Here is a 27,746-nt window from a genome sequence, read left to right as displayed (position 1 = left end):
TGTAGGTTTCTGAACAGTTAGTTATAGCTTCGTATTATAGAAATCTTTCCGCGAATATTGAAATTAAAAATTATGATATTAAAACTGATAGGTATTAATTTTATGATTTTTATTTTAATATGCGTGAAAAATTTTTATAATCCGAGGCTATACATGATTTTTCAGTATTGCTGAGAACCGGTTCTTATCAAGCGAATTTTAATCAATTTAGAAGCCATATTGGAAAATGATTTATAAAGACGTTATTAATTTTTTAGTTAATTTAAAAGGCATCAGTTTTTATGAAATATAATCCTGTTTTCTTTAACGTTCATGTATGTATATATGTATTAACAAAAAAAATTTATACCTAACTAAATTTCAGACAAATAAAATGGCAGAATTTTCCTTCAACTCGAAATCCCGGTTAACTCTGAAAGAGTTTGAGATAGTGAACACTTCTGATTATAACATTGCTGGACATTATGGCGGGGGGAAACAGGCAGAGACTAATTATAAAGTACAGATCATTAAAGAAGACGTAAGTTTTATTCCTTAATAGATCCAAAACCGATTCATTTCCCCTGGATTAAAACCGGTTTTTAGCCAGATTTTAACATTGCTGGACATTATGGCGGGGGGAAACAGGCAGAGGCTAATTATAAAGTAGAGATCATTAAAGTAGACGTAAGTTTTATTCCTTAATAGATCCGAATCATTCCCCTGGATTAAAACCGGTTTTTAGCCAGATTTTAACATTGCTGGACAATATGTCAGGGGACAACAGGCGGAGAATAACTATAAAGTACAGATCATTAAAGAAGACGTAAGTGCTATTCCTTAATAGATCCGAATCATTCCCCTGGATTAAAACCGGTTTTTAGCCAGATTTTAACATTGCTGGACAATATGTCAGGGGACAACAGGCGGAGAATAACTATAAAGTACAGATCATTAAAGAAGACGTAAGTGCTATTCCTTAATAGATCCGAATCATTCCCCTGGATTAAAACCGGTTTTTAGCCAGATTTTAACATTGCTGGACAATATGTCAGGGGACAACAGGCGGAGACTAATTATAAAGTAGAGATCATTAAAGAAGACGTAAGTGCTATTCCTTAATAGATCCGAATCCGATTCATTTCCACTGGTTTAAAACCGGTTTTTAGCCAGATTTTAACATTGCTGGACATTATGGCGGGGGAAAACAGGCAGAGGCTAATTATAAAGTAGATATCATTAAAGAAGAAGTAAGTGCTATTCCTTAATAGATACGAATCCGATTCATTTCCGCTGGATTAAAACCGGTTTTTAGCCAGATTTTAACATTGCTGTACATTATGGCGGGGGGAAACAGGCAGAGGCTAATTATAAAGTAGAGATCATTAAAGAAGACGTAAGTGCTATATCTTAATAGATCCGAATCCGATTCATTTCCGCTGGATTAAAACCGGTTTTTAGCCAGATTTTAACATTGCTGTACATTATGGCGGGGGGAAACAGGCAGAGGCTAATTATAAAGTAGAGATCATTAAAGAAGACGTAAGTGCTATTTTTTAATAGATCCGAATCCGATTCATTTCCGCTGGATTAAAACTGGTTGTTCCTGGCTATCGGTCCCCTTTGATATACAATACTGGAATTCTACAAGTTTTTCTTTCATTGTATGCGGAAAACTGTCTATATTACGATGCAACAAATAATCTTCACTGCTGGAATGGAATGTATTACTGGCTTATCTATAGCGCAGCTACTCTTTAACCAAAGTATTTCCGTCAGACTGTAAATTACGCGTTATCATAAAACACCCACTCTATCAAGTGTTACTACCAGTTATGGTTACACAGGGAGGTAGGAGTCATTTGACTGTAAATTACCTACTGATACCATAAGTTTGACACGGTTTTAATACATGCCTCTTTTCGCTGGCTTAAAAGCTTTTCCACCAACAATTTAAATCTACAGATGGGGTAATTTTGTTTATCATCATTTGGAATTATCGTCCATTGTCTCATCCCCTGAAGACCCCTGATATTTAGTCTTCAAAGGTATAAAACTTTTAAATATATCTGTTTAGGATAATGGAATGTTTCTCGAGTTCGACATGATCGGCTACGATCCCTCCATAGCGAATGCTGTCCGGCGTATCCTGTTGTCAGATGTTCCCACCATGGCCATTGAGAAGGTCCATCTGTACCAGAATACTAGTGTTATGCAGGTAACCAAGTCAGAGAGAGGGGGGGGGGGGTAACAATGGGCTGTTTATTACACTAGTCCTTAAAGTTTTATATTAACCTATTCTTATTCGTTTGGCTTATTAACTTTTGGGACATAGTGAATTTTGATTGGTCGGTTTATTAAGTGTTTAAACGTTTCAACCACGTATTCTAATCTACAAAAGAGGTAATTTTGAGTATCATAATTGGGGATGTACATCAATTTATCGGCCATTGTCTTATCCCTTTAGATCCCTGTAATTAAGTACATTTGTAAAATGTAGCGCAGCTATGGGCATAATATTGCAGTGTTTAAATGACAGTTGGCAGTCAAACTTGTTGTTTAAAAAAAATAGAAAAAAAGTTATGTATTCTGTTGTTTAACAGTTTAATGTTTTTTTTCTATTGTTTGACGTATCTAGTGTTTGACGTAGTACCGTTTTTTCTTATCTTTATGTATTTATCCAACGGCTGCTCCACTAGAGTATCTTGGGTAATTAAATTCGAAGAAAGAGGGGACTGAAAAATTGTTTTAAATCAGCCCGATTCTTTTTTTTCTTCTCTAATTCAAAGAGGGAATGGAACAGAAAAATTACCTAAAACTTTCCCAAGACAGAAATATAAACATAATTCCAATGACCTTTATAAAGTACTCCATAGGTTCAGTCAGCAGTTAATTAGATCTTAAAAGACAAACAAACCAAAAACTTTATATAGAAGGATGGTATACTTATAGTAAAGCAGTGTTCATAACTTATTATGACACAATGGAAAGACGATCGGACAACAAACCATTGATATAGCGAAGCTGAACTTCTAATATTAGAAGTTGCACTTTGTAAAGTTTGACACACAAACATACAGTAAGGCTTACTAACAAGAATGACAACATTCTTAAAAGCAAAGCTTATAAAATTAGACATCAGTTCAATGGTAATCATTAAATTGCATCATTTAAAAAAAACTCTATAGAAATCATCATTTTTAAAACCAAGTTAATTTTACAAGTGCTTCAACAACTTGTTTGATATGGACTTACAGACCTTTTGGTAAAAATAATAGAATAGTTATGCTATTAGGTCTACATATTTAATTGTTAAAATAATATTAATGCAAGGTTTTAAATCGTTAGAACGATTATAACACTACTTATAAACGATCAGAATTAAGCATTACGGACGGACAGACGTAACGTTCCTTTATGCAGAAAATCTTCGTTGTTAACAAACAGAAAGTATGCATAGTGTAAAAACAGAGTACATATTTCCAAATTTATACAAGGATATCAGAACATAGGAAGGGAGTTCAACATTCTAGGGTGGTCATACGTTTCAACCAAAAGTTTACATAGCAAAATAACATTAAGAAAAAAATTTACTCTTATAAAATGGTTTGTCTGTCCGACAGCAACTTAATGATTAAAAATACAGTGCCTACGCAATCTCTATAGTATCTACACAGTCATGACTCTTTAAGATTCCTTTAATCTAGACTGTATGTATAGTATCCAAGTAGTATAGACTACAGTGTTTACGTAGTCTAGCTTATTTAGTATGTAAACAGTCCAAAAGTTTAAAAGCCAAAAAAAAATTATTTTTCTTAAAAAGGTATTTAAATTTTTCTATGTGTGAAAATCAGCTGTTTTTGAAAATAACCTTAACTCTGAGTATAAAGTTATTTAAATGTACTTCATGTTTTGTGTATAATTGTGTGTGTGTGTATGTAGGTGTGTGTGGGTATGTGTGTAAAATTGCATTAATACTTTATAGTGCATGTTTGTGTGTTTTGTTTCGTGGAAGTTTTCCTATGTAATCATAAATTGAGATAAGGATATAGAATAAAATAAATACGTAGAAAGACTTACAATAGATTAGAGTATACTCCACTTATTTCATTGCTTTGTTATTTATCGGCGGCTGCGTCCCTATAATTTAAAGGAGGGAGGACAGTTAAATAGCCTAAAACCATCCCCGAACTCAAATGAGGCTTCCTTAACACAAAGAGTTTTATCGGTTTCTAAGATCTTAAACAAAAAGCAAAAAAAAAACTACTTCATTTAGTCAATAATGGATGTGCCCTTAGCATCTTAAACCTTAGAATAGCTTGAAACATTCTAAGGTTATATGCAAAGCTGCAATTGACAACTTGGCCGTTTCAGAGATATAAAGTAACTGACAGACAAACAAATTTTGTTGAATTTTATCCATATCCGTAAGTGAAAGTTTAATGTTTTGTAAGTGCAGTGTTCAACTTAATTTTGTATGTTAGTCTGTCTGTTTGTTTAAATTACATGTTTGTTTGTCTGCTTAGTCTGTTATTTTTAATCTGTTGTATGTTTGTCTGTCTGTTAGTTTTAAACTGTTGTATGTTTGTCTGTCTGTTTAAATTACATGTTTGTTTGTCTGCTTAGTCTGTTATTTTTAATCTGTTGTATGTTTGTCTGTCTGTTAGTTTTAATTTCATGAATGTCTGTCTGTTAATTATGATTGTTCGTTTGTTTGTGTCTTTTAGGTGTAATAGCTTGTTTGTGTGCCTGTCTGTTAGTTTTAATCTGTTGTATGTTTGTCTGTCTGTTAGTTATAATCTGTTGTATGTTTGTCTGTCTGTTAGTTGTAATCTGTTGTATGTTTGTCTGTCTGTTAGTTATAATCTGTTGTATGTTTGTCTGTCTGTTAGTTATAATCTGTTGTATGTTTGTCTGTCTGTTAGTTATAATCTATTGTATGTTTGTTTGTCTGTTAGTTTTAATCTGTTGTTTGTTTTTCTGTCTGTTAGTTGTCTGTTTTATGTTTGTCTGTCTGTTAATTGTAATCTATTTTATGTCTGTCTGTTTGTTGTTATCTTTTGTGTGTTTAACTGTCTGTTAGTTATAATCTCTTGTATGTTTGTCTGTCTGTTAGTTGTAATATGTTGTATGTTTGTTTGTCTGTTAGTTTTAATCTGTTGTTTGTTTAACTGTCTGTTAGTTGTAATCTGTTGTTTGTTTAACTGTCTGTTAGTTATAATCTGTTATATGTTTGTCTGTCTGTTAGTTGTAATCTGTTGTATGTTTGTCTGTCTGTTAGTTATAATCTGTTTTATGTTTGTCTGTCTGTTAGTTGTAATCTGTTGTATGTTTGTCTGTTTGTTAGTTGTAATCTTTTGTGTGTTTGACTGTCTGTTAGTTATAATCTGTTGTATGTTTGTCTGTCTGTTATTTATAATCTGTTGTATGTTTGTCTGTCTGTTATTTATAATCTGTTGTATGTTTGTCTGTCTGTTATTTATAATCTGTTGTATGTTTGTCTGTCTGTTAGTTGTAATCTGTTGTATGTTTGTCTGTCTATTAGCTTTAATGTCATGAATGTCTGTCTGTTAATTTTAATCGTTTTATGTTTGTCTGTCTGTCTGTAGTTTTAATCTGTTGTATGTTTGTCTGTCTGTTAGTTGTAATCTGTTGTATGTTTGTCTGTCTGTTAGTTGTAATCTGTTGTATGTTTGTCTGTCTGTTTGTTTTAATGTCATGAATGTCTGTCTGTTAATTATGATTGTTCGTTTGTTTGTCTGTCTTTTAGGTGTAATAGCTTGTTTGTGTGCCTGTCTGTTAGTTTTAATCTTTTGTATGTTTGTCTGTCTGTTAGTTGTAATCTGTTGTATGTTTGTCTATCTTTTAGTTGTAATTTGTTGTATGTTTATCTGTTTGTTAGTTGTAATCTGTTGTATGTTTCACTGTCTGTTAGTTATAATCTGTTTTATGTTTGTCTGTCTGTTAGTTATAATCTGTTGTTTGTTTATCTGTATCTTTTGTATGTTTGTCTGTTTGTATGTAAGCTTTAATCGCACTTCTACGTAATGTTACATAGCATAGTATGTAATCAGGAATCAAGAAAGAGGAAGTGAAAGAAAAAATTTTTAATTAGAACTGTTTGACAGAATGCTGAACCCTTGTACCTGGTCTGTGTGTATATATGTGTATGCTAATACAATAGATATGTTACCATAGATGATCAATCAGACACAGAAATACATCCAGCATAAATAGTTATTTCTTTCATCGTATTATAAACAGCTTTCCGCGGATATAGAATGAACAATTATAAGATTAAAACCAGTTTCTTAGCCCCGAGGTGGTGCCGAAGGCACGGGCTAAAAAAAACTGGTTTTAATCTTATGATTGTACATTTTTATATTCGTAGAAAGCTGGTTATAATACGATGATAGACATAGTTTTTTCGTATGGATGAGAACCGGTTCCTATCCACCGGATTCGAATGAATACGAGAAAAGAATTTACCTATACTTTTTTTTCTTAAAAACTAAAATCTTATATGGTGGGTGGAACCCTCCAACTCAACCCTCCTTACTGAAATGACCCTGTAGTCCTTTAGGGGTGTAGCTGCCCGTAGATAATAAAATAGTCATTCTTTAAATATATTTCAGGATGAAGTATTAGCTCACAGAATGGGTTTAATTCCATTGAAAGCTGATCCAAGACTTTTTAAATGGAAACCTGAGGTAATAGCTTTCTATGTCCTATTTTAGTGCGAAACTACTACTTCTACAAATCACTTTGTCCACCTGTGTGCACTGTGCATGTTTAAGGCGGAAACGTGGTTTTCTCGTTCTTGACTCAAAATATTATGAATTTTTTTGTAAAGATTTTTCTGACCTAAGCGGATCCTTTCTTTAAACTGTTTTGTCCGTAGGCTGTTAGTAGCGCTTTCAGTCATACATTTTTTTCAAAAGTAAAGTGATTTTACTAGAGATTTGATTTTTATGACCTATGCAAATCCTTTTTTTTGTTTTGGCTAGAAATCAACCTTATTAGACGTTCACTCAAAGCCCAAAAATAATGGATTTAAAAGTGTATTAAACTGTATATAAGACATTTGCGGATATATTGATACCATTAATTTGCCTCTTAGATAAAAAAAAGTATGTTTTTTTAATATTTTTCTCTTGCTACAAATCAAATTTCAAATTTGAGTCACCAAAAATGCTAAACTAATTTTTGCTCTAGAAGAATCATTTTATGGAGTTAGAAAGTGCTTAATACCTTATTTTAATCGCCTGGCATTGCTTTATAATGTTCAGGTAATGACTTGGTTGTTTATAGAATAGTTGACTAAAAAATCGAGGTTTTGTGATAAACCCACTTTTGTTGTTGCTCCATAACTGATATTTTTTTTCTTAATTTTTTTTGGCTGTAAAGAAGATATATATATTCATATAACATCCACCTAAATATTGGATAAGAGAAAAGAAGACAGTTGAACATGGTTTAAATATAAATTCATGACAATTTTATGTACCTTTTTGCTAGTTGCAATAAAAAAATTTTTTTGTTTTGTTTTGTTACATTTGCTCATCTTTTTAAAAAAAATTTTCTTGGTCAAACTTTTACTTAAAGACTGATCTGCAAAGCTGCACCTATACTGAAGTTTTTTCTAGAGCAAATGATTTAATAACTTGTTTAATTTGACCGTCCAACTTTCAAAAAATTTACAAAAAATCAATCAAAAATTTGCCAGTTTCAATTAGTGTTTTGTTAATAGGTAATGTACATGGACGAAAAAAAGTAAGATTTTATTTCAAATTTAATTCTATTTTGTTATTTAAACTGCCCTACTTTGCATTTAATTAACCTTGTATCAACATATATCCTATTTATTCACTTTATTTGTTATCAATGTGTAACCACAGGGAATTTTAATTCTTTTTTTATATATGTAAAAATGCCTCTAAAACATATATTAAGTAATAATTGACTTAAAATGCATATTTTGATAAATTTTAATTGCTATTTTTTTGTTTAGTTCCTGATGATGAGGGCAGTTTTGCCCTCGAAACCTTGAATAAATTTAAAAGTTTGATGCCTTGAGTTTTTCATTCTGAGGATTTTACATGTTGGGTCCATTAACCATTCGTCTTACCTAAATTTGACTTTTGATATATTATTTATAACATCACCAGAAGGAATTGAATTTTGGAAAAAAATTTCAATTTATATTTTACACTGTTATGCATTGTTCTTGTTCTTGTTTCTAAAAAATATTTATATTATTAAAAAGAGAATTATTTAACGCTTCTATAGGTATGTTTATCATTTTTCTAGGCTAAATATAACTATAATTACACCATTTTAAAGTTAAACATCATAACATATAAACTCACTTATTGAATCGGTCTGTATTATTAAGCTGCCAACCCTTAAAACAGCTGTATTTCATTATTCTATTATATAAAGTAGTAAGCTTTTTTGTCTGTAGCTTAAGATTTTGATAACTACTGTACCTATTGACTTCTCTGTTTTATGGAAGCTTCTTATAGGTCCCGGATAGTTTTAGAATATTGAAAAAAAATATCAATTTATATTTTACTCTGCTATGCATTGTTCTTGTTCTTGTTTCTAAAAAATATTTTTATAATTAAAAAGAGAATTATTTAACGCTTCTATAGGTATGTTTATAATTTTTCTAGTCTTAATATAACTATAATTTCAGCATTTTTTAAACATCATCATATTGTGGTATCCGCCTAGGATAAATGGCAGACACCAGAGTTCAAATGACTACGGCAGTGTGAACAGACGTGGACACCTATACTATAGAGAAGCTACGCTTCTCTAGCAATCACTAAATAATAAACAGGGTCTATTCAGTTGTTCCTTTATTGAAGGTCTAAGGATTACTAAAGTTATATACAACAAACAATAGCTACACAGATAGGAATAAATAATCATAAATAAAAGCAATATAATACATATACAATAGTCAGTTTGGGCAATAATGATCCCCCATCCCTGGAAAGGGTGGGGGGAATTAACAATACAGCTTAACCATAATAAGGCTGTCAGAATCAATCATTAATTTTAGGCTCAGCTCAGCCTGCGAATACAAGCCTCCCGAACTAAAGTCATCCAAGGGTTCTGTCAGCAGCTGCTTGGGCGTATCCAGCGGGGGTGGCCTCTTCTTAGGTGCGGGGGTTAGCTCTATCCAGCCTTCCTCCGCGTGCACAGTTAGGGGGTAGGTGGAGGAGCAGGGAATCTTGGTGGCATGGCCGCTATACACTCTTGTCACGGCGTCTACGAATCCTGTGGGTTCTACTGGTACTTTGTCCCAACATTCATTGCTCTCACGGACAACATATTTGTTGCGTTGGCAGGTAAGCTGGAGCAGTACATCTCCCCTCAGCACAGAGAACGTGCTCCCCTGGACACGCACCGGGTGGGCCGGGTCTAGTTGCTGGAGCTTCCAGCAATTGGCCGCTACTTCTTCTGCCGCTGTGCTTTTCATGCGTGTCTCCAGGGTAAATCCAATGTAACCTGCATGTATCTGGGCCTGCAGGGGGACATCCACATCCCTGGCCGATACTCTGGGCAGCGCTGCCGCGGCCGAGTCGGCTGCCACGAACAATGCTGGGTGGTTGGTGGCATGAGCCTCAAAGTCGCAGTTCACTATTGAGGTGGGGGTGGTCATGTTGATGAAGAACTGGGCTTGATGGTCAACCAGGAACGCATCCATCACTAGGCTAGGCTGGAGGCTGCGGATCAGCCTCAAGGGGCAATCTCTCCCCAGGTGGTCCCACACGTAGGTGGCTTCCCCAGTAATGCAAGACAGCTCAGAATGGGGACATTCTAGGGTCAGGTGGTCAGATTGGGACTCCACCCGTCCATCCTCCACTACGTAGGTCTCTTCCTTGACCAGCAGCCGTCGTTCCTGGAGCACTAATTCATTGCGGTACAGCTGGCCCTCGAAATGGACGTCCTCCCCTTCACAACCCACCCCCTTGGGGCTGTTGACCAAGGCGCCCACCATGTCGAGGGTGAAGAACAGGGGATGGTTCAGCTGGAACGTCAGTGGCTGGGTCTTGCCTGGCAGACTCGGTTCCTGGCCAGGTCTCGGCACGTTTCTGGATCAATCTTGGTTGGCCTCATGAGGGTGGGGACCGAGGTCACCTTGAGGTGACCCCATACCCCACACCTAAATGTCCACTGGGACACGGTGAGCTGACAGCTATATCCTGTTGTTTCCCTATTCTTGACTTGCTGCAGGACATGTACCTCGTGGCCCAGGGGCACCTCCTGGTGTAGCGGTTCCGTTGCACACATCTTCTCCTTGTTGTAGGCTGTGACGTGGGTGGGGTTGGCGCAGTCCCACCCTACCAGGACGTAGCTAGTTGTAGGCCACACGGCTGCGAGCAGTAGTCCCCACAGAACCATCCACCAGTGTTAGAAGCTACCAGACAGCCATCTACCTCGCACACGCGGCTGGGGATCTTTGGCTCGGGCCACGGCTGCTTCTTGGGGCTGGACACGGCTGGGTTGCTCCTGGCTAGATACAAATTTCCATTGAGCGTTATCTTTGGGTGCCCGGGGCATCCCGATACCCTCCCCAATGACAGACTGACAGGCGACTGGCGCCTGCCTGGGTGTCGGCTCCCCTAGCCCCAAGGGGTCCCTTCCCTTGTCCATGGCATGTCCAGTGGCATGGGGCTGAAGTGCGTGTGGCACAGGCTCGCCCTGAATTACGTCCCTCCCCTGCCCTAGGAACTCAGGTGCATGTGGCACAGGCAAGTCCTTATATCCCCAAATTTCAATCTCCCCAGCCTCTGGTGCAGGAGGCACAGGCAAGGTTGGGGGGTTACAATGCTTTGGATACAATACATTTGTCAAATTTAACTTATCCTGGCTCGACTGGAAGTGATGGGCAGCTGGGTTCCCTCGGCTGGCAGTGGGCGCTGGATGGTGTATGGCTGAGCTCTCCCTACGGGCTGGTGGCGCTGGCTGCCTGGGGGTGACGGGTGTCACCCCTTCCTCTGGGACTGCTGGCTTGTTCCAGGATCCAGGTATCTCGGTGGCGGCGACGGTTGTCGCCCCAGGCACCAGAGTGGGGGCGCTGGATAGCACCCCCCAGTCATCGCAGGTGGCGGCGCCGGGTGGCGCCCCATACATCGACTCCGATGCGCTGGCTAGCGCCTCCTGCCTCTCGTTCAACGGCCGCCAGGGCCTCTCCGTACACCGTCTCAGTGACGCTGGGTAGCGCCCCTCCACTCTTGCTGGGTAGGCTCGGTCGGGCAGGCCCCATCATGTTTAGGCTGAAGGGCTGGGGCCTCAGGACTTCTGGCTCGGCGATGTTGTTGGGCTGCACAAACTCCAGCCCCAGGTGGTTGAGGCTGAAGCCCAGGCCAACCCGGTTGGGTTCAGCCGCTCCTCCCAGTACGTTGATTCTAGCTGGGACGGTTCCAAACTGCGGCATTCCGTCGGCTCGGCCCGCTGCGTTGGGGGCGGCTGCTTGCTGCGGTGTTGCTGGGGGCGCGCTCCCTTCCATGTTGGCTACTCTGCTGGGCTTTCCTGGGGGAGCGCCCTTGTCCGCAGTGCGCCTCCGGCCGGCTACCTGGTCCCAGTCGGCTCTGCACTCGGCCGCCGTATGGCCGGCATAGTGGCAACGGTCGCACTTGGCAGGACGTTCACGGCGTGGCTGGGTGCGTCTCTCTTCTAGGCTGACCTCCATAGGCGTCGGACAGTCTCGGGCTCGGTGGCCTTTCCCTTGGCAGCGGTAACAGCGGCCTGAAGTCTTGTCATCTGGGGCGACCTTCCCCATCTGGTGGAGACCCGGAGCCAAGGCGCCAATCTCCATTGGCTCCAACTCGTCGTAGTGGGGCAACTGGACGCTGGCTGATCCCGTGAGCCCGTCGGTGGCGTCCACTAGGCACACACCCTCCTTCAGCTGCTTGGTAATCATTGTGACGGTGAACATGGCTCGCCTCGTGTACTCAGGTACCGAGGCGATCTCATGACTCATCATTTCACGTTTCACATTAGCGTTACGAATGCCACGATTTAATTCGTCTATCAACAATTCAAGGTCCTCATGGCTGTAGGCCTCCCTATACAAGGCACACTTTGTGGATATGTATGCTTGTATAGGTTCTGTCGAGTGTTGCCTGTAATCCCTGAAGGCTTGCTTCTAAGTCTGGGATTCAAAGGCTGGACGAAATAACATTTCACACTCGGCCTTGACTTGTTCGTATGTCAAGGCTTGGCCTGCTTCGCCAAACAGATGAGAGGCCATCTCCGCCGCTTGCCCCACCAGTGACAGTAAGAGGGCGTTGCGGCGGTTTAGTGTGTCATGGGGAGGCACGCGGTAAGCCGCCCATGACATCTCGAGTCTGCGGATGTGGGAACTCCAGGATTGCTTGGGCGGTCCTCTATACTCCGGCAGGTTACTCAGCATCAGCTTGCGGTACTCGGCTGGAGCCGGTTGGGGATCATCCTGGAGCCATCCTTGGGCTTGGTCGCCTCCTGGTGCTTGCGGCTGCTCCATCGGGTCAACGGTTCAGCGGCGGGACACGAAGTTTTAAGTCAATACTATAAATGGTTTACACTTGAGGCTTTCTAGCCTAGCAGCCAACACTGTTTATCACTAGGTTGGTAGTTTAACTACAAGGATGTAACTTAGATGTACTTGTCACTAGTTTTTTCTGAGTTGTAGAGTAGGCTGGTAGGGGTAGATAGCTGTTGAGGGTCTGAACTGCTGTCAGGAACTGATTGGGTTTTCCTTTATCACACTATAGATAGGAGGGAGAAGCTTGTAAGTCTTGTTTTCTAAAAATATCTCTGTTAGATGCTATGGAGTAGCTCCGCTCCTGTGTGTGTGTGTGTGCGTGAAATATCCTTTCCTTGCAATGCGCTTACGCACCGTCAAATCCGCGCACACAGGTAAAACGCGCACTTATCCCTCAACCCGCTCTCTCATTGGTCCGCTTTGTCTTATTCGTCCGTTGAATTTTGTTATGCGTCCCGAACTCTGCTGCGCGACCTGTAAATGGCGCTCTGTTCTCCCGGTCGCTATCTCCACACCGTGGACGGACTTAGTCAAGTGTGGGTAGGAGGGGGGAAGCGCGTGAGGGGACCGTCCGTTCCCCCTGTGGAGAGGGGGGAGTGCTGTGGGTTTGAGGTAACTGTGTGGTGAGGTAATTGTGCCCTTTTCCTTAATCCTGGGCTTATTGTTATGTCACCTCGATTGTATTGTCTTCAATGGATGGTGGGCCCCTCCCTTTCCTCTGGAATAAGGGGTGTATTTGTTGTGCTGGAGGCTTGGGTGGTTAGATTGTTTATCAATGCATTGTTATATTACATCTAGATTCTATTTTTGGCCTTATCACAATACACAACAGATTTGCTTACCAAGCCTGTTCTATTTTTAGTTTTTATCACAATACACAACAAATTGTTTACCAATCCTTGCTCATAAATCTATTGTTCAGCCTTCACACTAGGGTGGTAATCCCTACAATGTGATATAATATCTGCTTTTCTAGATGGGTGGCTGCGCTGTAGCCTCTCAGGATACTTGGAGTTGACGTAGTTTCCTCTGCTTGGTACACTACACTCGTATGTTTGCTCGCAGCTCGCAGCTATTTGGCTTGTTTCAGCCTGTCGGCGGCAGGGAATGTCCCGTCCTGCAGCGCCGTGTATCCGAATCCAGCTGGTGGCGGCAGGGAATGTCCCATCCTGCAGCGCCGCTGGTTCGAATCCTGCTATCTCTTGCAGTAAATGTTGGCCTATTTTCAGTCGTTCACACTTAGTTGGCCTGTTTCAGCCCGTCCGCAGGCCTGTTTCAGCCCTTGAGCGCTTAATTCTCCGTTAGATGTCGGCGCTTCTCGCGGTTCTCCGTCAAGTTTCGCTGCTCTCCGCAGTCTCTCGTCCGATCTCGCTAGATTTCGCTTCCACAACTGCCGGATGCAGAGTTAGACCTTGCTATCCAGGGTGGGTAATTCAGGTTGCTTGTGTCAGTTTTGCCAGTTTCACTGCTGGGAGTACCTTAGCCTCAGCTGCGCGTCTGCTCTACACTTGTGGTTTGCCGTAATCTCACACAGCTGTCACCAAAAGTTGTGGTATCCGCCTAGGATAAATGGCAGACACCAGAGTTCAAATGACTATGGCAGTGTGAACAGACGTGGACACCTATACTATAGAGAAGCTACGCTTCTCTAGCAATCACTAAATAATAAACAGGGTCTATTAAGTTGTTCCTTTATTGAAGGTCTAAGGATTACTAAAGTTATATACAACAAACAATAGCTACACAGATAGGAATAAATAATCATAAATAAAAGCAATATAATACATATACAATAGTCAGTTTGGGCAATAATGATCCCCCATCCCTGGAAAGGGTGGGGGGAATTAACAATACAGCTTAACCATAATAAGGCTGTCAGAATCAATCATTAATTTTAGGCATAGGGAGGGGGTCGGTAGACCCCTTCCCCAGGACTTGGGGGAGGGCCTTTGGCCCTTCCCCGAACCCCGGTCAGGGTTGCCATAGGCATGGCTCACGGTTGCCGAATACCACAATATTCAAGTTATTGTAATTTTTAAAAAAAATGTCAATATCAAGAACTATTTTTACCATGCAAAACAAGGTGTTAGAAAGTGTAGGATCCCTCACAATATCTATATGTCTGTCTATAATGCATTACACATGTAATGCTAATAGAGATCATAGACATACAAGCTTGTTTTTTTTGGGGGGGGGGTAAAATTTTTGCAAGGGGGGGTAATTCGGTTTGGGGGGGGGGTAAAATGGCGCGCGAAGCACGTTGCAAATTTTTTTCCCCCCCCAAAATTTTTACCCTGGGGGTAAAATTTGCTTTTGGGGGGTAATTCCCCCTCCAGAAATCTGTTGGCAGGGGAAATTTTGTTTACCCCACCCAAAATTTACCCTTGGGGTAAAATTTTTGAGGGGGAGAAATTTAAATTTAAGGATCTACTGCAGTTCACGGTAAAATATTGCTGGTAACGAATATTGCTAAAAATTTACGAATTTTAAAGGCTGCTAGCTGCCAAACGGCTGAACGTAAAGATCATGCCCGCACACTGTTTTAAGCGACATAAGAGGGCCTACATATAATCTGGAATAGCCTTAAATCAATAATGCATAATTTTCTCGCAGTGCAGAGAAATGCGCGAAAAAGACCTATTTTACGCGGTATTTCTTAAGTGAAGCTTTCCCTGTGCATCATTGGATTTTGGCCATTCCAGATTATTTTTAGGCCTTCTTATGCCGCTTAAAATGGTGCGCGGGTATGATCTGTACGTTCAGCCGTTTGGCAGCTAGCAGCCTTTAAAATTCATAAATTTTTAGCAATATTCGTTACCAGCAATATTTTACCGTGAACTGCAGTAGATCCAAATTTAATTAAATAATTAGTAAATGCGCGAAGCACAAAATTTTTTTATTTTGGGGGAGGTATTTACCCCCCCAAAATTGTTTGGGGGGGGTAAATACCCCCTCTTAAATGGTTGGGGGTACGGGTAAATATTAAATGAGGGGGGAGGGTAAATGAAAAATTCGGTTGGGGGGGGGTAATCGCCACTTTACCCTCCCCCCTTGGACGTCTATGATAGAGTGGATGCTATAAGAGTGCTCTCATAATGTTAACTTCTTATAACTGAATGGGCTTCCAGAGACCATGAAGTTGACCTAGTCACTACAAGGGAGAGTGCAGAGATATCCAGGGGGGGGGGTGCCTGTAAAAGTGTAATTTTTTTGGGGGATGGGGGTAATCACCCCCATTAATATATTATTGGTGGTATAAACCCAGCCTCTTTAAATTTTTTGAATAGGAGTAAAGAAAATCAGGAAAACTTAACAATCTAGGAATCAAACTAGCACCCCAACCAATAATCGGTTCCATGCCAAATGTAGGAGTCCCAAATGTAGGAGTGAAACAAACGTAGGAGTGGGACAAACATTGGAGTGGACAAACGCAGGATTTTTGGGACAAATGTCGGAGTGGACAAACACAGGACATCCCAAACTATTTTTTAAATTTTTAATTCTTATTTCAATTTTGAATTTTTTTTATATAAACCAAGCCCCCCCCCCTTCGTCCAGTTAATTTTCTTAGTTAGGTTAGGTTAGGCCAGGGGGCCGAGCGCTGTGGCCATAGTCATTATTTTTATAGACAGGGGTATAAAAAGATTCAAAATTGTCATATTATTAAAATAGCAGACACTCCTAGGTTTTTCTTTAAGCAATGTCCACTCTAACATTTGTCCACTCCAACATTTGTCCACCTTGACGTTTGTCCATTCTGATGTTTGTCCCATTCCTACGTTTTACTCTGATGTTTGGGACTCCTGCGTTTGTCCACTCCAACATTTGGGACTCCTACGTTTGGGGTAGGACTCCAATAAGTAAATCTCAATAAAACTTGATAAAATTATGCAGAATATCAAAGTTTTCAATCCCTGAAAATTTCAACCATCTATCTTGAATAGGAGTAGAGAAAATCATGAAAACTTGAAATGTAGGAATTGATATAGCCCACCCCAGTTTATTGAAAAATCCTAATGAAACTTGATGAAAATATGGAGTATCGATAGAGAGAGAGAGAATATTCAATCCATGAAAATTTCAGCCTTCTATCTTTTATAGATGACGAGAAAATCACGTTATCCCCCTTTCTGACAGACGAACAGATGAACAGACAGACATACCAATGGACAGACATACAGATGAATGGACAGACAACGGACGGAGGGATATTTTGAATTATAGAGCATCTTTGCTACTAAACAAGGATGACAACATCCATAAAAGCGAAGCTCTGAAACGGTAGGACAAACGGACATTAACACTTGTATAATGTCAGAACTGAATAATCAGAATGCGAATGTATAAGGGTCAAAGCATAATTGTAAGTAAATTTGTTGAAAAACTGCTTGATACAGGATAATGATTATGGACATACTTACATTTTTAGGACTTGATTATAGAGTTGTTTTGCTTATAATATTGTACTTTGTTGTCCCAGGAATCAGTATACCAAAAATCAGACCAATCGGATAATTAGGTCACATACAAATTTGTTGTTAAAAATGTAAAAAAAAATCAACATGTTTAAAATGGACGTACGGACATTTTGGTAATGATTATAGAGTTGCTACGCTTTCTAACTCGTACCAAACTACTAAAGGAATCACCATGCAAAATTTGAAATCGATAGGACAATTCTAACATGCCTAAATTAACGAAAAAAAACTATTTAAAAAAGTAAAAAAATCAACATGTTTAAAATGGACGTACGGACATTTTGGTAATGATTATAGAGTTGCTACGCTTTCTAAATCGTACCTAACTACTAAAGGAATCACCATGCAAAATTTGAAATTGATAGGACAATTCTAACATGTCTAAATTAACGAAAAAAGCTATCCGTGACGGACGGACGGACGGACGTACGGACGGACGGACCGACCCTAATAAAATCAACATGTTTAAAATGGACGTACGGACATTTTGGTAATGATTATAGAGTTGCTACGCTTTCTAAATCGTACCTAACTACTAAAGGAATCACCATGCAAAATTTGAAATTGATAGGACAATTCTAACATGTCTAAATTAACGAAAAAAGCTATCCGTGACGGACAGACGGACGGACGTACGGACGGACGGACCGACCCTAATTATAGAAAAGCTTCGCTTTTAAAAACAGATGAATAGGATAATCATTGTACACAAATTGATTTCAGTATGTTTTAAATGAGCTTACATAATCAAGGACGTACAAGCTTTTTGATTTGGGGGAAATATCTAAATTTGGGCACCCCCATGTTCATTTTGTGGGGTAATCTTTATATCATAGAGGAAAGGATGTTTAAGCTTTTTATATTTTTTTTTGGGGGGGGGGGGGCGGAGGTTAAAAGTTATAAATTTAAAAATTATGGGGTTGTCCCAAATAAATTAGTAACCCTTAACCACCTACACCCCCCCCCCACTCCCACCTGGACGTCCCTTTACATGAAGTAATGATTGTAAAGTTGCTAAGTACCTAACTGCTATAAGATTAACTAGCGGCTACGCCCTCTAGAAGCCTCTAGGGGCACTTAAGTAGGGAGGTGAAAAGTCGACCTCATCCCATTTTAAATTTGAGTTTTAAAAGAGTAAAAAATATATTTATTTTTTTGAGGGGGGGGGGGAGCTGAAGACACCCTCCCCAAAAATAGTTTAAAACCTTCCCAGGACCTATAAGAAACTTCACTGTAAAGGAGAATAATATCGGTTCAGCGGTTAGCGAGATCCTTCAGGACAGACAAAAAGGCTTACTACTTTATATAATAGGATTCTAACACGCCTGAATTAACAAAAAGAGCTAACCATGGCATGGATAAACACATAAACAAATTATAAAAATGTTATTAAAATAGTAAATCAATTATTCACGAATCGTTTTCCTTGTTTGTTTACTAGCAGCTGCGCTCCAAGGATCTAGGATATCTGAATTTAAAAAAGTAAGGAAATTAGTAAAATAGCCTAAAACCTTATCTAAATCTTAAGCTACAGACAAAAAAGCTTACTACTTTATATAATAGAATAATGAAATGCAGCTGTTTTAAGAGTTGCCAGCTTAATAATACAGACCGATTCAATAAGTGAGTTTATATGTTATGATGTTTAACTTTAAAATGGTGTAATTATAGTTATATTTAGCCTAGAAAAATGATAAACATACCTATAGAAGCGTTAAATAATTCTCTTTTTAATAATATAAATATTTTTTAGAAACAAGAACAAGAACAATGCATAATAGTGTAAAATATAAATTGATATTTTTTTTCCAAAATTCAATTCCTTCTGGTGATGTTATAAATAATATATCAAAAGTCAAATTTAGGTGGATGTTATATGAATATATAAGCTTCTTTACAGCCAAAAAATTTAGAAAAAAAATATCAGTTATGGAGCAACAACAAAAGTGGGTTTATCACAAAACCTCGATTTTTTAGTCAACTATTCTATAAACAACCAAGTCATTACCTGTACATTATAAAGCAATGCCAGGCAATTAAAATGAGGTATTAAGCACTTTCTAACTCCATAAAATGATTCTTCTAGAGCAAAAATTAGTTTAGCATTTTTGGTGACTCAAATTTGAAATTTGATTTGTAGCAAGAGAAAAATATTAAAAAAACATACTTTTTTTTATCTAAGAGGCAAATTAATGGTATCAATATATCCGCAAATGTCTTATATACAGTTTAATACACTTTTAAATCCATTATTTTTGGGCTTTGAGTGAACGTCTAATAAGGTTGATTTCTAGCCTTTTGTCCGTCTGTCTGCCAGTAATGTTATGATAACTACTTATGGTATTATCATGCTTATCATTCCATCTCTCTAAAAATATTTTTTTATCAGCTTCTATTAGAAATAGAGGGCTGAATATTTCGTGTAGTAGATTCTCTATCTAGTTAAATTCCCAGTGATCTTAATACAACATTATTTTATAAGTCGGATAATCATAATCAGGAGACAGAAATAATTCCTATTCGTTGGCTCTAAAACTTTGGCTACTTTTATTTAATTTTAATTACTTGTTTCAAAACTATTTGTGTCTAAAATTTGCTACCAATAATTTTAATTTTAACGGGTTATAGATTTGTGTATATCAATTTATCGTCAATTGTATTATCCCATAAGATCCCTCTCAACAAAGACTAAAAGAAAGCTCTGTCTAGAACGCAGAAGATGAAGGCACTGAAGAAGATACTTTAGAATTCACATTACATGTAAAATGCAGGTATAGTCAATTACAGCATGACGTTTTAAAACCGATTAATATCCGTTGGATTAGAACCGGTTCTCAGTAATATTGAAACAAAATTAATCAAATTAATACCTACTAGTTTTGTTATCCCGTGCCTTTGGCTCCTCGGGGGCAACAAAACTGGTTTTATTCTTGTTAATCAAATTTTTTATTTTGATATACGCGGAAAGCTGTCTACATTACGATGCGATAGATACCTAACTATTATTGCATTGTATAATAAAAAATATAAAACTCAAATAGTCAAAGTGAAATCGATAACCAGATTTTCAAGTATTCTAATTAAGCGATACTCGCAATAGGCCAAAATAACGATACGCCCATCTACCCCCTTTACACCATCCTCTCCCCTGTAACTGGATGAGCGAACTGGCCAATAAATGAGGTCCTTATTGTCAACCAAAATTGACAAATTTTCCCTCGTCATAATATCCACATATATTCTACCTATATCCATTGGGATAGAGCAAAAATTCTGTAAATACTTTATTTTTTTCAGAGCTAATCCCGACAAAGAAGAACCATACATCAACTCCAAAGTTTTTACCAGTGCCATGAAATGGGTACCCAAAGGAAAACAGGTATACATTTTTTTTCTCAAATATAAAAAAGTCAGGATTCTTAAGGGATAAGACAATGGATTATGAATTTATGTACAATCTTAATTCAACAAAAGTACCCAATCCCGTTGTAATTTATTTACTGTGCAGTTCAATGTTCCCTTCGTCCTGAAACAAAGTTTATTCTTAGGTTAGCCAAATGAATTAAGGAATAATATGAATAAAATTTAGGAAGGTTGGGGAAATTGGGCTGTTAAATTAGATTGGTATCCAAAGTTTTAAAAACTCCTTCCTTCATTCTTTGATCATGAACTTATAGACGTTTAAAAAACTAATTGTCATTTGTACCAAAATGTGTACACTTACTAATCAATAATATGGATTGTTCTTACACTATTCTATTGGTCTAATACATGGATTGGGAATCTACAATTCGATCCAGTACAGCTACGAAACCGATTAATATCCGGTGGATAAGAACCGGTTTTCAGCCACACTGAAAAAAAATCATTTATCGTATCGCATTATATCTATTTTTTACGAATATAAAAATGTACAATCATAAAATTAAAGCCCTTTTGGTTGCCCGTGCCTTCGGCAACTAGGGGCTAAAAAACTGTTTTTAATCCTGTAATTGTGCATTTTTATACCCGCGTAAAGGTGTTTATATTTAATAGGTACTATGCGATAAATAACTATTTCATTATTTATATTATATAGGCCTCCAAGATGACAGATCCTGGACCAGTGGAGACAGATATCCTATTAAACAAACTCCGTCCTGGACATGAGATGGAAATGAGACTGTTTGCTGTCAAGGTAGTTTTGGTGCTTTTTCACAATTGACTGTTGAGCAAACCCCCATTCAAAAAAATATATTGAATATATGGGGGGGGGGGGGGTTAAATTTTTCCTATACTTAATTTCTGCGGGGGTCCCTGAACCCTAACCAAGCGGGGCTATACCAAATATAAAATAATCAAACTTTTCCCCTTTCCCCACTAAAATAACACTTTGAACTTTTAATTGTATTTGCTAGTAGGTTTAAATTGACCAAAATAGGAATATACTCAAATAATAATTCATATTTTTCTTGCTATTAGATTTAAAGTGTAACTCAAAATATTTTTTTCTGTTACAAAAGAGACTTTACCAATATTTTTACCTAGTCTAGAACATGGCAAGGAAAATCCAAATACTAATTCACTTTTTGCTCGCTAGGGGATTAGAAGAAACCATTCCAAATTTTCCCCAGGTGCCACTCAAATTGACAGATTTTATCTAATTATTATTCATATTTTACGCGCTGAGGGGTTAGTAGATACTTTCCCACACAAATGACCAGATTTTATCTAAATATTAATTTAAAACTTGCTCGCTAAGGGGTTGGAAGAGACTATGCTAAATTTTCTCCACTTTCCCATACAAATATCCTGATTTTATCCAAATATTAATTCAAAATTTGCTCGCTAGGGGGTTGGAAGAGACCATGCCAAATTTTCTCCAGTTGCCACAGCTTTCTACAGATTACATCCAGAAATTACAATCAACAGAGACGTTTACGACGATGATGCCATGAGGTTTACATCTTATTTAAGTAGCGAAGCTACTCTATAATATACGTGTTTGAGACTGGTCCTTCTGTAATGCTTCAATGGTCCATAAGTTTTAAGTCAACAAATTAGAGAACGTTTTTAAAACATAGGAACCAGCATAATTATTTATCAGGGATCTAAAGGGATGAGACAATGGCCAATAAATGGATGGACATCCCCAATGATGATACACAAAATAAACCTTCTCTACAATTAAAATTAGTGATTAAAACATTTAAACACTCAAATTATAAAACTTAGGACTAGTGTAATTAACAGCTCATTGTCCCCTCCCTCCCTGATTATTTATTGTTTAAAAGTTTGAAGTCCATATAAGCACTAAATATTTAATCTTAATGTTTTTGTAGGTTGTTGAAATCATTTACACCTGGAGTAATCCAGCTGGAGCCTACGCAGGATGGCAGGAAAAAGGCTGTTGTAGTCGACTCCAGGTATGATTAACTTTCATTTATCAAGAACAATTTTAATAATAGGTAATAAGGAGCGCAGCGAGGCAACAATATTTCACGAGGCAGAGTTAAGATTTTAATTAGGCAATTTACAATTAATAAATGAAGTTATTACTTGGGTATACTTGTAGAGATTATCTTCAGTGTCCTATATGTAAGGCTCTGGCGTAGCTACTTCATTAGCTATACCATTTTTTCTCCTTGGGGAAAACTGGTTTTTTTTTGGGGGGGGGGGGGGAGGGGAGGATATTTTTTGCAATCTGGAAAAAAATTTGTGCAGAATATGATTATACAGTACACCCCTGCCCTTACTTTGAAAAGTGCATTACTTAAGTTTCTAAACATATTTTAGGAATGACATGTGCAGCAGAAATATTTTCAGACACGAAGATCTTAAGGTAAACAGCTGTTTTACAGATTTTGGAGAAAATTTGTAATTGTGGGAATTTGACTTTATTTACCAAAGAAAATTTTTAATTATTTCAAAGTAAACCTGTTGCTTATTAAATATTTAAAGACGCGTAGTTGCATAACTAACAACTTGATTGATTGACGAAAGTATTCCTTTATTTCTACAGTTTTTAGTTACTAAAGGACTATCAAAGCTGTAAAAAATGTCTTGATTTAATCTCAAGGGAACTTCTAAACGTAGTTGTATTTAGCTATGAGAAAAAATTTAAGATCAGTAAAAAATTCTTTCTCGTATTCATTCGAAACCGATTATTATCCGTTGGATTAGAACCGGTTCTTATCTATACGAAAATAACTATTATCATTATTATATTTAGGATGCAGTAACACTTGAGAAGAAGAAGGATCATTTTATTTTCAATGTTGAATCTACTGGTGCTGTCAAATCTACAGATTTAGTAAGTTTTTTTTATTAAGAGCATAGATGCGCTTTAATTTACTTTTGTCTATTGCTTGTTTGTTCGGTTTAAAACCTGTTAAAAGGGGACATAATCTATGAGAAGCAGAGAAGAACAAATAAATTTATGGACAATGTGAGTTATAGACCAGATATAAAGCAGTCAAAAGAATAGAAATCGAAATATAAAAGGAGGATATGAAATAATAGAGAAAAAAACGAAACCTAGTATATACTAAATATGTCTTTTGACGCATCAAGTAAGTTGTATACCGTATGTTCATTGGTCATTGGTGAGGGGTATCTTTGCAAAGGTCTATTTTAAACAGCAGCCGATAAAATCAATTTTTTCCTCTTAGAGTAACTGATAGACAAACCCACAAAGTTTATTGTTAAGTAGCTTCGCTGAAGGGGGGGGGGGGGAGTTTGTACAGTTATAGGAAATGAAAATTCAGTATCAAATTTTGTCCTGGCCGTTTGGGCTTGTTTTTATAGTAATCAACTTATATGATTGGAACTTAAAATTTAATGTTTGGGGGGGTCTTTTGTCCCACTAGCCTCTAGAAGGAAAGTCCCAAAATTCAATTTTCAAAGTTTTACAGGTAGATTCAATCATATAAGAGAGTTTACAAAAAGAATTAGGTTGATAACCATAAAAACAAGCCCAAACGGCCAGGGCAAAATTTGATACTGAATTTTCATTTCCTGTAACTGTACAAACTTCCCCCCCCCCCCTTAACAGAATTTGCAATTTCTTAATTAATTTTCATAATGGACGTACTCGTCCTTGCTCCAAATACATTGAAGCATGGCTTATTTACAATTTTCTTTCTTTTTCAGGTGGTTATGGCCTTGGACATTCTGATAGAAAAATGTGATTTTTTCATTAATGAAATGGATTCACACCAAAAAGTATAATGTATTTTTTTTACATTTTTATTTTTTTCTAAATATATTTTTTTATTTATCATACATATATTGTTTTAATTTATTACACTTGGAAGACTAGTCAATCACAATTAAACATTTTGAAATTAAATAAGACAATTATGTCCATAAATAGCGCAGCATTAATAAGCTAACAATATTTTGATAAAAACATAACTGTGAAGTATTTTCCAGAATGGTTTGCAAAGCGATAAATATCCACTGGGTTACAACTTTTTTTATCACACTGAAAAATCATTTATAGCATCGTAACACAGCCATTTACATGAATATTAGAATAAAAATCATAGAATTAAAACCTACAGGGAGAACAAAACTAGTTTGGATCTTATAATTTTTTATTTTAATATTCGCAGAAAACTGTCTTAATACAATGCGATAATTAACTATTACATACACAAGTTAGGTGTGAGTTTATTTGTATTGTTGATACTGTCTGTCACACAAAAAACTGCTTAGAATGTGTAACGACTACTACTACTTTTTCTTGATCCTGGACGAACAACCATGTTCCAGTTACAGAGTAGCTACGCTTCTTTGCAAGGTTTATAACTGATTGTTGATATAATTCAAAATTTGTTCAGCATTTGATAATAGTGTTTCACTCTCATCTGAAAAAAGAATAATTCATTATCTTACAGAAATCATGGACAAATCATTGACAGAAAAAAACACTACATTAAAGTATTCTAACATAAGCTCAGGGGTTGACAATTGATTCAATTTAAGAATTTGTGCTGAAAAAAATAATAATTAGAATAAATACAAATAATTTTGTTGTCTGCTAGAAATCATATTGATTATTTTCATTATGTTTGGACCTTGGGTCTGCTAGGATTGTAACAAATTCAACGGCATTCTGTGCGCTAGTCTCCTAAGTGTATTAAATTAGCCAAATTAAGAAAAGTTGCATTAGTTCTAGTATCAAAATTCAAAGAAAATCAACTTAAGATCCATTGTACCATCCCTAAATTTCTGCATACGACTAAACGACAACTTAAAAAAGCAAATATCAATTAAAACATTGGACTGTTCATTACACTAGTCCCCAATGTTTTATAATAAAGTTTTTATATTTTTTGGCTTAAAAATCTTTATTTGTTGGTCATTAAGTTGAGTGTACAAATGTTTCAACCACTTATTGTAATCTACACATGGGGTAATTTTGTGTTTCATCATTGAGAATGTACATCAATTTATCGGCTATTGTTTTATCCCTTTAGATGCCTGATTATTAGGTATATACCTGCACTTCTCTTCCTCTTGAAGCCTAGTCCAGGATTCAGGAAGGCCAGGGGAGCCGCCGCAGCCATAGCACCTTGAAAAAAACAAAATCGATAGGCACTACAGTAAAATAGTTCTTCCAGCTGGCTATTAAGACTATACCCTACTTTTACCCCATCCCCACCCCTATTTTGTGAAAATTCTAATCCAAATATCCGATATCACTGATTAGAATTGCCATATTTGTTTTTTAAGGGGATGTTACAACAACTGTAAATTATAGTTGTACCCAAAGTTTTATCAACAAGTTCTCTGATTTGTAAAATATTGATTTTTTCAAACTAGCATTGGAAATCTACATCAATTCATCATCCATTGTTTTATCCCTTATGATCTTTGTCTTTAATTCATGTTGTTATTCTTTCTTATATCAAAATTTATTTACCTATTAATGCCATGATCCACATTTCAGCCTCTCTGAAGTAATTATCTTCATATTATATCATTCATAAGAAATGGATAACATCACTGAAACGGTAGGACAAACGGACATTAACACTTGTATAGTGTCAGAACTGAATAATAATAATATAAATGTATAAGAGTCAAAGTAAAATTCTAAGTAAATTTATTAAAAAACTGTTTGATACAGGACAATGTTTATGGACATACTTACATTTTTAGGACTTGATTATAGAGTTGCTTCGCTTATAACATTATACGTTGTTGTCCCAATTGGATGATAAAGATCACATAAAAATTTGTTGTTAAAAAAGTATAAAATCAACATGTTTAAAATAAACGTATGGACATTCTTGTTATGATTATAGAGTTTCTACGCTTTCTAAATCGTACCTTGAAATCGATAGGACAATTCTAACATGCCTAAATTAACGAAAAAAGCTATCCGTGACGGACGGACTGACCGACCCTAATTATAGAAAAGCTTCGCTTTTAAAAAGACTTGGTTAAAGAGATGCTCTTCAAGAATTACTAAATTATTCCAAGAATCAATAATACAAAAATTATGTTAACGGAATTTTTTCTACAAAACTAAGAAATTTAAAATGGACTTGCAGACTTATCACTTTAAGTATTGTACCAAACTACAGGAATCACCAAGCAAACACATTATGACATGCCTATATAAATATTAATTAAATTAATATTGTATGGATGGACTGACCCAAATATAGATAATCTTTGCATTCATAAATATTGAGTTATTTTATGAAGATTCCTGTCAGCTTCTGGATTTCCTGTATCCAAACCTAAAAGTTACACTGTTATAATAGTTATTTCCGCAGCTTTCCACGAATATTAAAATTAAAAATTTTAAGATAACGAACAGTTTCGTTAGACCCGAGGGGCCAAAGGACCGGGCTGACTGAACTGGTATAAGTTTATGATGTTTATTTTATCATTCGTGGAAAATTGTCTGATATACTATACATGATTTTTCAGTAAGGCTAAGAAACAGTTCTAATTCAACGAATATTAATCGGTTTCGAAGCCATACTTGGAAAACTCTTTAAGTGTTATTTCAGTTCAGAAATTCAAAGTTTTGTTATCAGAAAAAAAATAATTCAGAGCTGGATCTTTAAATCATTTTAGTGGTGAGCCAGATCGGGGTAAGCCAACTTTCCACCAATGAGAGTACAGCATTTTATTAAATGCCGCGATGTGATTGGCGGAAATTCGGCGCACCCAGATCTGGCTCACCACTAAAATGATTTAAAGATCCAGCTCTGGGAAGCTTCAAATGGGTAAATTAAACTTTGATAGAACAACCGAATTTATAAATCTGCTGCTAAAATGAACCAATAGGACGTTTTCTTGACAAAATACCTACAAAATTATTAATGTCTTTTTTACTAAGCAAGATGTGATTGGTTAATTTTAGCGGCATAACAAACTTTTTGTTATTTGACTGCAATTTTAAAGTTGGCGGCTGTTGATAATGCCTTTGCAGCTGGTTATCTACTATCAGTCAGCTGAAAGATTCCAATAAAATTTCAAGACAATAAACTTACCTAACATTTTGCCCTGTCTATTACCGCTATTTAAAGGCTGCACGGGTGAAACAAAAGCCGCCATTTTGTGTTCGCTTGCCGCCATCTTGTGTTCACTTGACGCCATTTTGTGTTCATTATCCGCCATTTTGTGTACACTTGCTGCTGATGCTATATGTAAACTGTGAGAGTATATTATTAACAACATGAGAGGAAAGCTGTGTATTGGTCTCATTTCTTTCTGAAAATAATTCTGTAGCTTAACTAATAAAC

General features: G+C 37.1%; 2 protein-coding genes across 7 annotated transcripts; one reads left to right on the top strand and one right to left on the bottom strand.

Annotated features, from left to right (window-relative positions):
• Nucleotides 1-316: 316 nt before the first annotated feature.
• On the top strand, nt 317-24,259 carry Polr1C (RNA polymerase I and III subunit C). Of its 6 annotated transcripts, none has more exons than XM_080177448.1 (12): nt 317-481; nt 1,483-1,521; nt 2,057-2,197; nt 6,615-6,689; nt 19,708-19,769; nt 20,296-20,377; nt 21,077-21,175; nt 21,830-21,936; nt 22,320-22,403; nt 22,774-22,819; nt 23,210-23,290; nt 24,130-24,259. In XM_080177448.1, exons 1-12 carry the CDS (start codon nt 317-319, stop codon nt 24,205-24,207), a joined length of 1,059 nt encoding a protein of 352 aa, XP_080033574.1. In that variant the 3' UTR covers nt 24,208-24,259. The 6 variants fall into 6 exon arrangements, with proteins under 6 accessions (XP_080033574.1, XP_080033576.1, XP_080033575.1 ...); XM_080177450.1 differs by lacking the exon at nt 1,483-1,521 and adding an exon at nt 1,337-1,375; XM_080177449.1 differs by lacking the exon at nt 1,483-1,521 and adding an exon at nt 628-666.
• Nucleotides 24,212-27,746, bottom strand: LOC145332460 (uncharacterized). Its single transcript, XM_080177455.1, has 5 exons — nt 27,495-27,746; nt 26,705-26,732; nt 25,907-25,941; nt 25,484-25,555; nt 24,212-24,848 (listed from the first exon to the last, which is right to left on the bottom strand). Exons 1-5 carry the CDS (start codon nt 27,706-27,708, stop codon nt 24,784-24,786), a joined length of 414 nt encoding a protein of 137 aa, XP_080033581.1. The 5' UTR covers nt 27,709-27,746; the 3' UTR covers nt 24,212-24,783.

The sequence above is a fragment of the Acartia tonsa genome, chromosome 11 (genome assembly GCF_053477335.1).
Source record: "Acartia tonsa isolate MP-2025a chromosome 11, ASM5347733v1, whole genome shotgun sequence".
Classification (NCBI taxonomy): domain Eukaryota; kingdom Metazoa; phylum Arthropoda; class Copepoda; order Calanoida; family Acartiidae; genus Acartia; species Acartia tonsa.
Note: the sequence above shows the minus strand (reverse complement) of the source record. Positions and strands in the feature narration are given on the sequence as shown.